Raw genomic sequence first — 14,280 nt, forward strand, 5'->3', positions numbered from 1 at the left:
AGTCTATAGAATTTTCAGCAGTTGAATCTACCGGGAGTTCCATAGGCTCCCATTACAATTCCGTCTACTGCTACTTTACAAGTGAGAAAAGAGATGAAGGGACAGAGTGCGCGCTGCTGAGCACGTCTGCCCCTTCGTTCTAGCAATTGGTGGGGGTCTCAACACCTGGACCGCAACTGATACAAACCTCTGACATGTTGCTATGACAGAAGTTGGTTTAAATAATAGGTATGCTCTAAGTAACTTGTGAATCCAAGGGAAAAACAGGTTAGCATACACAATTCCATATGTAGTTATATTAGAAAAGAAAATGCACGAATACACCAGTCCAGGTCTGTAAAAAGGTTTATTAGCGTCGCAGTGACATTTCCAATGTAAACTTTAAGGACTTGTTCACATTACAATTCTACACTTCACATATACATTGGCAACTTGTCGAAATGGGATGTTGACGTAAATGTACACACACAGCCATAAACCCCATTGACTTTAATGACCTAAAAATAGTCAACTAGTGACTACATTTGGAACTTTTCCCACTTGTATACAGAGAGAAGGATAATTTAACTACTATGGATGCAGGTACTAGGCTGGGAGCTGGGTAAGAAACACCTGTACCCATAGTGTAAAATAAAAGTGAAATAAATGCAATGCTATCAGCTCCTAAAGCTTAATAGATACAAAGACAAGTAATAGGAATGGTTTATTAAGCATATAACAATTAACCCCTTATGTCAGAATTTATGCATTTGCATTCTCATTTTTTATCCTCATCTTTTAAAAGCCATTACACTTATTTCTTGCAGGTAAAGTGTCTGTGGACTCATGCCCCCCCCCCTTCCCCGAAAAAAACACCCCAATGTGCAGTACCGTCTGACCACCCCAACATGCATGCTGCACTTTTTACTGTTCTATTAAATGTTATATGTTGATAATACCATTTTCCTTAGTTTTCTTTGGATCTGTAAAGCCCTTAGGTAGCACTGCATTTATCATTTCCCACTTATGCAGGACTCAAAACCCTGGTTTGCTGCCCTTTTAAAGTGACTGTACCACCAGGCCCAGGCAGAAGCACTGGAGACGGGCCGACCCACCTTTAGTGGGAGGAAGCCCTATCCCCTCTATGATAGGGTTCCATTGATTCTAATTGAGTCATGGAGGGGCTGGGGTTTCTTCCCACTAAGGGTGGGTCGGCGCGCCAAGATAATCCAAGATAGAGATGAGCAAACCGGGTTCAAGACGATCCGAACCCGAACGTTCGGTATTTGATTAGCAGGGACTGCTGAACTTGGATAAATCTCTAAGGTTGTCTGGAAAACATGGATACAGCCAATGACTATGTCCATGATTTCCACATAGCCTCAGCAGCCCCCGCTAATCAAATGCCGAAAGTTCGGGTTCGGATCGAATCGAGCATGCTCGAGGTTCGCTCATCTCTAGTCCTAGAAAATACACGTGGGCAATGATTCAAGTGTAGTCACTAGATGTCACTAACGTCAATGCATGCACACGTACACATCGACATCCCATTTTGACAAGTTGCTGACGTATACATGAGACATAGAAACGTGATTGAAGTGAAACTAATCATGTACATGGATTAGGGCTCCTTCACGTGTTTATTCTGAAAATTATTGTTGCTGAAGAAATGTTGGCAAGAGTTTAGCTTCTTTATTTAACCAGCAAATTCAGTTGGTGGGACTCCTTTTACACCAAGTCCAGTTATCTGAAAACCAATGAAAATTACATTTAATAGATTTTAAATATACCAATAAAAAAAAAATATGTGCGTGTGTGTATATATATATATCAGAAATAGGGATGGTTCGTACGAACCTGAACTCTCCCCAGTGATTCCCGCTGTCTGCCCGCTCCGTGGAGAGGGTGGATACAGCGGGAGGACCGCCTGGAAAACTGGGATACAGCCTATGGCTTTGGCTGTATCCCAGTTTTCAAGGCAGACCTCCCGCTGTATCCACCCTCTCCACGAAGCAGGCAGACAAGCGGGAATCATTGCGGAGAGTTCAGGTTTGTACGAACCCGAACCGCAGCAGGTTCGGACCATCCCTAATCTGAAATCATCTATTTCCTCTAAAAGGGGACATTTATATAACTTATGGCCAGGGCGTACACCAGGGAGAAGGCGCAGATTCATCCCATCTCTCTGAGGTACGTCTGCTGTATCCCCCGCTTGCCCTTTATATTAGGCAAGAGCAGTATGTACTATTCTTCTGTAATGAAAGTGCAGTATGCCTCTGTATGCTGGCATGTACTGTATGTTATTGCACATATGCATGGGAATATTTTATAGTGCAAGTGCAGTACACGTGCAGTGTTTTGTCCCAATGGAATTTTTATTTTACAAGCACAGTATATATTATCCTCTATTGTGCATGCGTTAGTTCCTGGGGGATATTTTTCGCAAGCTCTGCATCTTTTTGTTACACAGGTGCAGCATGTACTCCATCTAAAGTATATACCCTTAGTATATTGAACATGCTTGAGGATATTTTATGACACAAACTCAGTGCACTGTATAACACAAGCTGTTCACTGCATAGGGCATGATAACTAGTCATCAGTAGGTGTTTTGAATGAGGGGGCATTCACTAAAGCATGTGCTGCTGCTAGAAAGATGTAAAGGTTTGAAAAAGGTTCAGACTATGTTTGAGCCATTGAAGTAAATGGAGCCTGAGTCTGTCCGTGCACAGATATGTCGACATCCCATTTTGACAGGATGTCAATATGTCTGTGTCGGAATGCACAATCGTAATGGAAATGGGCTCTTAGGTATATGTGCAACTAGTTTAATTTCTATGTTAAATTTAACTTAATATAGATATTAATATATTCCTGAGACCCACCTTACAGTGACAGGGTATTCTGCAGTGGCATAGCGTGGTAACATAAGATCCAATGTATATTGACTGAAATGAACCAAGTATGGAAAGCAATAGATTACCTTGTAGATTCCTCCAGACTGGGGCTGCCGGGCACTCCATTCTTCATCCATACCTTCACAGGCTGACGTCACATACATTTCTGTATAATCCTTTCCTCCAAATGCACAAGAAGTTGTCTTATCCACTGGCAGCTTCACTGTTTGGATTACTTTCCCTATAACACAAATAAGTAGTTGTATATTTATATAATATTATGTGGTCTTAATATACCCAAGAATATAATGTCAAATTTCTAACCGTTACACACACACTGTGATCAGAAATAAAAACAGATCAATTTTACTTGTTTGCTTGACAGTGCTTCAGTCTGTGCATATACTGTAGTTGATACTATTTTATCAGTAGAGGTATATTTGGGATTGATTTAATACCCTACACATCATTATTGGCACAAGTACAGTGAAGGTATCATTTCATAATCAATGTTGTGGTATCATCATCATCATCATCATATTATTATTATTATTATTATTATTAATAAAAAAGAACACTATCCTGATTATAAAAGATTACGCAAATTAAATGTACTCTATGTTTTCTTTAGGCCATTATTCTTATTCTTTATAAATATAAAACATTATAAAATGGTAATTAACAACACTAAAGTGCTAATGTTATATCCTACCAGCCTGAGGATCAATACGGATCACCCTTCCTCCATTATAGCAGGCAACCCAAAGTTTCCCTTCTGCATCTATGCACATGCCATCAGGGATCCCTTCATCCTGCTGTAACTTGTAGACAGGGCGGCGGTTGCCTGTGGAGAGATACAGTTATTATCATTTACACTGGCTAGCACCAATGAAAAGGTAGACATCATTACATCTCTCAGTCATCTTGATTACAAGTATTTTTCACCTTTATACACTGTTAGGCTATGTTCACACAAAATTCTTTCAGCTCCACTTAAAATGATGCCCGTCATTTTGAGTCTAAAATAACGGACGTCATTTAGCAGCCTAATCTCCCCTTAGTGCAATGACTGGTGTTGCTCCAATATTCTAGTTTAGGTGGACTAATTGACCTTTGGGTGTGGCCTAATTGAAAAGTCCATTGAATTTACAGTAAAAATGGAGAAAGAACGGTGGAAAAAGAAAAACTGTGTGTGAACTAATAAAAAACATCCGCTGTTTGCAAGTCGTCCGAAAATATTTTAACACCCGCGGTAAAAACGTCCGTTATTCAATACATTGTGTGCATTGGATGTCCATTGACTTCAATGCATTGCCATTGCAGTCAGTTAAATTTTTAAATATCAAAATCGGACGCCTTTTCTCTTTTTTTGACGTTGCGTGAACATAACCTTAAACAGACAATCCATCTAAAGTAAATAAATAGAGTCTCTGATCGACAGCAATGTCCGCACTGCTTCTCATTCTGTGGAGAATTGGCAGGCTCCTAGTCAGCTGCCCGTGACCTGACCTGTTTGTAACAATACTTGCTGTCAGTCTGTGCAAGCCTATGTATTGTTAAAACAGAAATGGAAGAGCAAAAAAAAAGAAAAAAAATACTGAAGGGTGGTGCTTCAAAGTAAGAGGCTTTTGTATTACAGCATGTTTTATTTTAGTGAATAAATCTCTTTGTATCTCTCCATATCTCTTAAGTCTTGTTGTTTTTGACAAAATTGCTAACTCCAAAACTTATTTGTATCTCCATGAAAACAATATGAACTCATGAAATGTTGTATATGTGTATTACTTTGTATGTGTGTGATATATATTACTTTGTGCGTGTTGTTTTTTTTACTCACAAGTTTTTCCAGTTTTCACATCATAATCTAATGCATCAACTGTATATGAAAGGCTGTCGATGTAGTACATGGTTTTGTGATCCAAAGACCAATCCAAACCATTGGAGATATCCACCATGTCGAAGTGTTTCACCACAGAGTGATCTGCATACAAAGTGAATAATGAACCCTGGTTCCTCTCCACGACTGCTGGACGGATTTCCTGGGACATGGTGCCTATGAGGAGACAACACCAAGTCAACCTTTACAAATGGTCACTTATAAAACAAAAAATATTGACATTCAGTCCTGTTTCAGTAATGATTAATTTGATAGTTTGTAAAGGCAATAATTATTCTTCTACGAGCAGCTCCCATTTTGGAGAATTTGGCAAAGCCTTGTATTACATGGTCATACATTTATTAAACATACAGACATTTCCCCATACAATAAAAAGAAACAAAATCAAGCAACTTAAGTAAAATATCTTAAAACAATCATAGTAATTATTATAATAATTTTAAAAAAATGAGACGTGGGAAAGAAGGGGAAGGGAAACTCTACATTACTTATTTTTAAGAAGGGTTTGTATTAGTGAGACGTTCAGCCGCTTGCTGACTGCCCACTACCTTTAAATGTTCAGGTGGTTGCCCATTATCTCTGCAAGTCTCTGAACATCATTTCAGAATTTTGCAGTGGCACAGATATGGTGTTGCTGAAAGAGCAGAGAGACAGCTATTAGTGACAGCCATGCTGTATACCTGTGCTGTGTACTGGACTTAAAATAAGTTCGCTCATCTCTACTGTATACAGATAGCGCATGTTCAATAAGTGCTTACGGCTTCCCATCCTGGTGATCATGTGCTCGTTGGGCACCTGCAGTAAACTGCTGGGTCTCGGTAGATTGTGTTGGGGCTGTATTCCCCCGTTAACTGGGGCAATTATGTCAATTCCAGTTACAGGGGGGAAAGCAGCAAATAAAAATAAAAATTATTATGACACCCAAATGTTTTTTTTAATTACCTTATAGCATAGATATATATATATATATATATATATATATATATATATATATATTTATATATTTGTGTGTGTGTGTGTGTGTGTGCGCGCATGTGTTAAAAAAATAAAAATAAAACAAACAAATGGCCCAAACTATGTTTATGGCTCCACCCCCACCAAAAATAAAACTAACTAAAATAAAAATGACATTAAAATATCACTGAAAAAATGGCACAAATTTTTTAGAATATCTGAATGAAACAAAAATTTTTATAGCTTTCCGATCTGCATATACTAAGAAAGAAACAAAATGGTGCCTGATGAGGAAGGGGTGAATGAACTCCTAGAAGCTGTTAAACTGGTGAAGATAATTACATAAACTCCATTGCACCTGCAAAGAATCTTCCTTCTGGATCCACTTTTCCATCATTAAAACGATTGTTGGGTTTATCTTTATCAACTTGAGCAAGAGGGGTTATTGACTGGTCTTTCCAATTCAGGGCTGCAAATGTAGTGCCTGTGGCAACTACATAGCCACCGGACTTTCTTAGTGCGACAGAGCCCACTGGTTCTTCTACACAGGAGACAAAATAAGTTTGAATAGTCATAAAAGAATCTTTGTAAAGTTACTCTATTTGTTGGAAATTTGAATTGTATACAATTTAACCTAAGTGTACCCCAAACAAAATGTAATTTGTATAAAAGGAAACCTAAAATGTTTATTTTAAACACACGTGCTTACAAAAGGTTTCTGTGTGTGACCAACTCTAGTATTCTAGGTCATAGAACAATGAGAAGTTAATTAACCAAGTCAAAAATTATCTGCTATTTATTGTAAGAGAGGCATGGTTTGGGAGAACAGATATCTGCCACTGAAGTGGTTAAACTGTGTCTGGTAAGCCCTGGGTGTGTCTCTGGTAACCAAGGGGTTAACCCAGACACAGGTAAAGCAGGATTGATAGCCTGGTTGTCTGTGTTGACCATAGCTAACATAGACAGATTGTAAAAATACGTACTGGGACCTGATTTTTCTGGAGTGAGGTTGGCAGTGGGACGCTCACTCCACCCGGGCTTCGGTCCTGGGCTTCCATAGCCCACAGCTGGGGGTCATCGGGGCCTTAAAAGGCAGCTCACTGCAGTGCTGAGTGTGGCCATACCTGGAGAACTGTCTGCTGGAATACTGAAGATATTGCATGGGCCACACCATACTTTGTTATTTGTACCCGTGGGCTGGATAGCTGGTCCCATGTATAGTCAGGGATTGGTTATGTACTAGTAAGTGCTCAGCCGAGCAGGGTTTATTTGTGTTTAAGCCTTTGTTAAGGTTTGCTTTGTGTTTTGACACTAAGTGTGAAATAAAAACACTTAACTTGGACGTTACCTTGTCTGTGTCCCTGCTTACTGCACGGCTACCTAAGATCGCCCAGAGCTATTCCCCACACTATACAAAGTGGTTCCCAGAGAACTGGTAGACTGCACTAATATAAAATCTGTCCACAATATGTTTGCATCTAAGAATGAAGATAAATAGTTTTCAAAGATAATGGTTTCTGATAGTAGCTACTTTTTCATTCCTATGGAATTTACCTAGAGACACGCTCTGTATTTTGTTAGTACTCGGGTTCCAGCGGCAGACCTTCTGCCCGGTGATATCGACATATACTAAAACGCCTTCTCTCTCTTCCCAGACAGGTGACTCTCCAATCCGGTACCTCTCAGTGATAACACATTCAATCTTGATAGATGACATGGCTCTGTATTAATAAAGATGTTACGAGAGATAATGTAAAATTGTAGATAACTTGTACTTTAATAACATTGAGCAGTATTTAGTCAATAAAAGCAATAGACATCAATGACAAATTGGTAATATGAAATAACAGTAAGGTTATGTCAGTAAAGGCGGCCATACACCTTCAGTAACTTTCTCCACCCCATCTTTCCTAAACACAGGAATGCTAGGCACAACCAAGCATTCGTGTGTTCTCTATAGGGAGCGGAGACTACTCTGGCTGCAACATATCTCTCTGAGAACAAAAGGGTCAAGTAGTGATATTCCATCACACCTGACCCCTGTCTCCACTGACAGAAGTACATAGAGTATGGGGACCGTTAGACAGATCATTCAGCATTTTTGTTGCCTGCCCTTATTCTTATGAATCATATCTACTATTATAGCATTCACTAGCAATAAAGTGAGGATTTAACAGTTTTCCAGGGTTAGGGTCTATTCAGGTAAATACTATGACAAAAGATCATTGCTGTCAGTTGGAAGAATGCATTCTAAACAAGAATATTTTGTTTAAAGGCCCTATTAAACGGCGCAATAATCTGCCCAGTTAGGCCAATATGACAGATTATTGCTCCGTATAATAAAGACAACGATCAGCCAAAGAAACGCTCATTGGCTTTACACGCATCACTACGTGTAAAAGGAATGCGTAGCTGACAGCGGATGAATGTGTAAAAAAAAAAAAAACTTTATACATACCTGTCCACCTGTGTCCTAGTTTCTTCCCGCTGCCACCGCTGGAACTTCAGAGCCGCTCTCTGAAGTGACAGGCCGTTCAGCCAATCACTGGCCGCAGCACTGTCACATATCGGCAAGTGATTGTCTGTCACTGTGTAAAAGCTTCCGTGCCTGCTCCTGACAGATGGGGAAAGCTAGAATGTCACTGAGGAGTGTGCAGAGGTAGGTAAAAAACTTTATTTTATTATTTTCTATATACTGCAAGGGTTGCATGGACATTGCTTACAATGTCTGTGCACCCTTTGCTGCACGATAGTTGGGCCATGGAATAGGCTTAGTAAGTGAGAGCTGATCTAGCAGATCAGAGGTCACTTATCTGAAATATCGGGCCATGTAATATGGACCCAAGTTTCTTGGATATTGTTGCTGTAACTTTACTTAGAAATAAAAGATGGGTCTATTCAAAGAGACACTTCTAGCATAAAGGCCAAAAAGTTTGAATTGATGTCATCACTCCAAACAACCTTGTTCCAGAACTTTTGAGGCTTGTCTCTGTACTGTTTGGCATATTGTGAGCGAGATACTTTGTGGCATTTGCGCAGTAATGCCTTTCTTCTGGCAACTCAACCATGCAGCCCATTTTTCTTCAGTTGCCTCCTTATTGTGCATCTTAAAACAGCCACACAGCTAGTTTTCAGAGAGTCCGGTATTTCAGCTGGGTTTTTCTTTGCATCTCAAAAAATTTCCCTGGCATTTGTGGCTGAAATTTTTGGTGATTTGTGTCAACTTCTGTGTATAAAATATAGGGGTTGTCTAGGACCGACAAACCCTCCAAAACGCTCCCTTGAGTGAAATGGCGCAGGTGTCATAGGGTTTCTCCAAAAATCGGCATCCCACGATGGGTTAATAGCAAATAAAAAATAGATTTATTTAAGGCAACGCGTTTCGGCTTGTGTATGTTATCAGGCCAAAATCACCAGGGTATGTGAACTTTTGATCTGGGCCATTTGGATTTTTTTGGTTGTCATTATAATTTACAAAGAGAAAACACAGTAGTTTGACAATAAATGGCTTCACCCAACCATTAACCATGAGTGGGAAGTTTTTGTGTTATCATTCATATTCTCTGAAAAAAAGGACAAGAAAGCAAATATTCTGCGGGGGTATGTGAATTGTTAAGCACAACAGTATACATGAATTCTTCTCCAGTTCTAAAAAATAGACATGCCATGATTTAAAATGTCATGTTCATGCAACAGCATTTCCATTGTACTTTTAAGTAACTCAGCACATTGATGTTGATTTTTTATATGTGTAACATTATTACACATTTCTAGGAGATTGAGTAGAATCTATTTGTCCATCAGGACTTAAGAGTTTTTTGAGTTTCCTACCTGAGGATATATGAAAGGGGTACTCTGGTGATTTTTTTTCTTTCTTTCAAATAAACTAGTTTTTTAAAAGTTATATAGATGTATTTTACTTCTAGTTAAAAATCTCAAGCCTTCCAGTACTTATTAGCTGCTTTATGTCCTGTAGGAAGTGGTGTATTCTTTCCAGTCTGATACAGTGCTCTCTGCTGCCTCCTCTGTCCATGTCAGGAACTGTCCAAAGTAGTAATAAATCCTCATAGAAAACCTCTCCTGCTTTGGACAGTTCCTATCATAAACAGAGGTGTCAGCAGAGAGCAGTGTGTCAGACTGAAAATAATACATAGAAAATCCGCATGAATGATATGTGTGAACCAGTGACGCCGCAATGATGAGGCGACCTGAGTCGTCTGCCTCAGGCGGCGCCACCAGCTGTCATCATGGGGGCGGCATATGGCGGATTATAATATGGGCGGTTTGGGCGGCCGCCCGGGGCCCGAGGCTCCGGAGGGCCCATGCCCCGCCGCCCACATTATAATCCGCCACTGATTTGCTGCATTCCCGGAATGCATGTACCGGAGTCCCCCCACGCCCGGGCAGTATCTGTAATTAGATGCTGGGAGCGGTGGAGACTGTATTCATAAGCGCCGCACTGTACTGAATCAGCCGCGCGGTGCTGTTACTACAGCGCAGCACTTATGTCCGTGATGTCCGTGATCCATCAGGATCATGGAACGTGGGAATGCAGCCTTAGGGCCCTATTCCACCAACAGATCTGACAACAGATTATCTGCCAAAGATTTGAAGCGAAACCCAGGAACAGACTATAAACAGAGAACAGGTCACAAAGGAAAAACTGGATTTCTCCTCTTTTCAAATCCATTCCTGGGTTTGGCTTCATATCTTTGGCAGATAATCTGTCGTCAGATCTGTTGGTGTAATAGGGCCTTTAGTCCCCCGGGTGATGCGCGGCTGCCAGAGGTGTCCCGTCCTGTCCCCGGCAGCGCGCGCAACAGAGAGCTCCCCGTGCGCCGGAAGTCACAGCCACAGGCGCAGGGGGAGCTCTCTGATGTGCGCGCTGCCGGGGACAGGACGGGACACCTTCGGCAGCTGCACATCAGCCGGGGACCAGACCAGAGAGGCTCGACGGGGGAACGGATGGCAGGTGAGTTGTGTGCTGTTTTTTGTTTTTGTTTTATCTGCTGTGCAGGGGGGGCATCTATAAGGGAGGGGGGAGAGGGGAGAGGGAAGAGGGGGGCCATCTATAAGGGAGGGGGGGAGAGGGAAGAGGGGGTCCATCTATAAGGGGGGGGGAGAGGGGGACCATCTATATGGGGGGGAAGAGGGGGGCCATCTATAAGGGAGGGGGGAGAGGGAAGAGGGGGACCATCTATAAGGGGGGGGGGAGAGGGGGACCATCTATAAGGGGGGGGAGGGGGACCATCTATATGGGGGGGAAGAGGGGGACCATCTATAAGGGGGAAGGGGGGGCAACTATAAGGGAGGGGGGGAAGAGGGGGACCATCTATAAGGGGGGGGGGAGAGGGGGACCATCTATAAGGGGGGGAGGAGGGGGACCATCTATAAGGGGGGGGGGAGAGGGGGACCATCTATAAGGGGGGAAGAGGGGGACCATCTATAAGGGAAGGGGAGAGGGGGACCATCTATAAGGGAGGGGGGAGAGGGGGACCATCTATAAGGGAGAGGGGACCATCTATAAGGGGGGGAAGAGGGGGACCATCTATAAGGGAGGGGGGAAAGGGGGACCATCTATAAGGGGGGAGAGGGAAGAGGGGGACCATCTATAAGGGAGGGGGGAGAGGGGGACCATCTATAAGGGAGGGGGGAGAGGGGGACCATCTATAAGGGAGAGGGGACCATCTATAAGGGGGGGAAGAGGGGGACCATCTATAAGGGAGGGGGGAAAGGGGGACCATCTATAAGGGGGGAGAGGGAAGAGGGGGACCATCTATAAGGGAGGGGGGAGAGGGGGACCATCTATAAGGGAGGGGGGAGATGGGGGCCATCTATAAGGGAGGGGGGAGAGGGGGACCATCTATAAGGGAGGGGGGAGAGGGGGACCATCTATAAGGGAGGGGGGAGAGGGGGACCATCTATAAGGGAGGGGGGAGAGGGGGACCATCTATAAGGGAGGGAGGAGAGGGGGACCATCTATAAGGGAGAGGGGACCATCTATATGGGGGGAAGAGGGGGACCATCTGTAAGGGGGAAAGAGGGGGACCATCTCCTAAAAGATCAGCATCCTCCTCTCCTGACCTCCTCTGTGCTGCTGTGACCACCCCTATAAGATCAGCACCCTCCTCTCCTGACCTCCTCTGTGCTGCTGTGACCTCCCCTATAAGATCAGCACCCTCCTCTCCTGACATCCTCTGTGCAGCAAGGGACCAAACATTATGTTTACTGGGGACAGCATTGGGGGGGGGGGGCAGTATTGGATTATAATGTGGGCGGATTGACGGGGGGGGGCGTCATCCTATAGTTCGCCTCGGGCAGCAGAGAGGCTAGACTCACCCCTGGTGTGAACATACTCCTAGGGCACATTCACATGCAAAGTATCTACTGCTGATTTCATGTTGTGGATTTTACGCTTTGGATCTGCTGCAGATCTGCTATACATGGTTTCTTCAAAGAAACAAATCAATGTAACAAATTTGTTGCTGCAGATCCACACTTGTCAGTCTACCATTAGTGCCCTCGTTTTTCACCCCCCCAAAAAAACGCCATGTGTGTAAGGCATATCATACACTTCCATTGACTTCAAGCTAACATCTGGCTGCTGACGTTTGTGCAAAAAAACAAACAAACACCATGGTGTGTTTATTGGCATTTTTTTTTTTATATTTTAAGGCAGTGAGAAGCCAGCCTTAAAGCAGTGTGCACATATTGCAGTACTATCATGGTACTGTAGCGGTTTCACAGAAATTATTGTGGTACCACTATAAAAGTGCATCTATATCTAGTCTTAATTGAAATTTTTGAGTATCTAATTCTGTAAATTGCCTTTGTTACAAAATACCTAATACCTGCCTGGAAAATGTGGAATTTCCCTTGTTCTGTTAGTCACATTAATTTATTCAAACAGATTTATTGCAAAATGTCAGAAGCTAAAATATTCTAAATCACGCACACATTAAGAATACTTCAGAACACCATACACACCAAATATATTAGAAGAGTTACAAAAAAACATCCAGGGGTCTATTGCTTCTCTAAACCAGTCTAATACTTACTAACATTTTTGAGCCAACAACAGAAGTGCACCAATACAAAACTGTTGCACTTACAGGATTTAGGATTGAGACGTGAGATGTCAGAGAGAAGTTTTTCTGAAAAGCTGGAGGGAGCAGTAAAAAACTTCTGATCCTTCCAACAGGGAGGAAGTTCTCCTCTATCAGTACATTTCCTGTGTTCCCCTCTATCAGTACATTTCCTGCAACTTTCTTGTGGCTGATAGGTCAAAGGATTTGTCTGCTCTGCAAAAAAAAGAACAAAAAAAAAAAGCTGCAGCAGCGACGCAAGTGGGCCATCTATTGGAGCAGTCCAGCAATTCACTGATAAACTACTGACATGTATTATATACTAAGGGTGGTTATACACATGGCATTATTCTGTCAACAATGCAAAGAAATGCCAAGGGGGCAACACCTCATGGCATTTTCTTTCAGGGAAATCATTGTCCAGATGTCAGCTGGGAGTTATTAGGGATGTTAGGTCTGAAATGTTTTGAGTATACTCAAAATGTTTTTTTTTTTGTTTTGTTTTTTTGTTTTTTTTTTGGGGGGGGGGGGAGTGTTTTTCTCCCCCCTGAGTCAGTGGCAATTTTTTGTTTCCAAAGAAACATATTGGGGGAATTTTTATCAAAGGGTGTAAAATATACCCTTCCACAGCAACCAATCACAGCTCAGCTTTCAGCTCTGCTAAAATGAAGGAGGAGCTGTGACTGGTTGCCGTGGGCAGTTTACACCATATTTTAGACCAGTGCTTCTCAATTCCGGTCCTCAGGCCTCACCAACAGGTCGTGTTTTGAGGATTTCCTTAGTATTTCACAGGTGATATAATTATACTCAGTGCATCAGGTATTCTCACAGCTGTTCTTTGTATGGGATATCCTCAAAACATGACCTGTTGGTGAGACCTGAGGACTGGAATTGAGAAGCACTGTTTTAGACCCATTGATAAATCTGGACCAACATGTATACAGTGGGCCTTCAACATACAATATTAATTCGTTCTGGGAGGACCATTGTATGTTGATGTAGTCATAACCTTTAACATTTAATTTCAAGTGCTCTTCAGGAGTTCCTACATTTACCAAGACATTTCAATGCCCAGGGGGCCCGCTCAGCCACTGGGTGCTGCAAATGATGACAGCTCAGGGGGCCCAGGGTATTTCAAGAGTTCGCTACCAGGTGCGCTGATGTGGCGGTAGTTACGCCCATGCCTGCTACGCCATTCATTCTCTAGCTGCTGGAAAAATCTGAGTACAGGGCCAGCGCTGGGGGTGGGGGTGGGGGGGAGATCAAACAGGGCAATTGCCCAGGGCCCCCATCCCCAGGGGGCCACCTGCAGCTGAATTGCCCTTTGGTCACTGCAGGAGATTGCAGCAAAAGTAAACATCTCTGCAGCTAATTGGCGATTACTTTACACAGTACTGAGCAGCTACAGCCTGTGCTACCAGTGGTAGTCACTGCCACCTTATAACTCTACACACAAGGAAAACTACCA

At 42.6% G+C, this 14,280-nt stretch overlaps 1 protein-coding gene across 5 annotated transcripts in view; it reads right to left on the bottom strand.

Annotated features, from left to right (window-relative positions):
* Positions 1-327: 327 nt before the first annotated feature.
* Positions 328-14,280, bottom strand: part of RGN (regucalcin) — a 32,316-nt gene continuing 18,363 nt past the window's right edge. For 3 of the 5 annotated variants that reach the window (XM_069970826.1, XM_069970829.1, XM_069970830.1), the window contains exons 2-7: positions 7,282-7,448; positions 6,086-6,268; positions 4,714-4,929; positions 3,589-3,720; positions 2,963-3,117; positions 328-1,726 (exon numbers count right to left, since the gene is read on the bottom strand). In XM_069970826.1, coding sequence (XP_069826927.1) covers positions 1,676-1,726; positions 2,963-3,117; positions 3,589-3,720; positions 4,714-4,929; positions 6,086-6,268; positions 7,282-7,444 — 900 coding nt within the window. In that variant the 5' untranslated portion in view covers positions 7,445-7,448 and the 3' untranslated portion in view covers positions 328-1,675. Of the gene's footprint in view, positions 1,727-2,962; positions 3,118-3,588; positions 3,721-4,713; positions 4,930-6,085; positions 6,269-7,281; positions 7,449-12,785; positions 12,960-14,280 lie in introns of those variants that run through there. The other 2 variants (XM_069970827.1, XM_069970828.1) reach the window with 2 other exon arrangements.

Source organism: Dendropsophus ebraccatus, chromosome 5 (genome assembly GCF_027789765.1).
Source record: "Dendropsophus ebraccatus isolate aDenEbr1 chromosome 5, aDenEbr1.pat, whole genome shotgun sequence".
Classification (NCBI taxonomy): domain Eukaryota; kingdom Metazoa; phylum Chordata; class Amphibia; order Anura; family Hylidae; genus Dendropsophus; species Dendropsophus ebraccatus.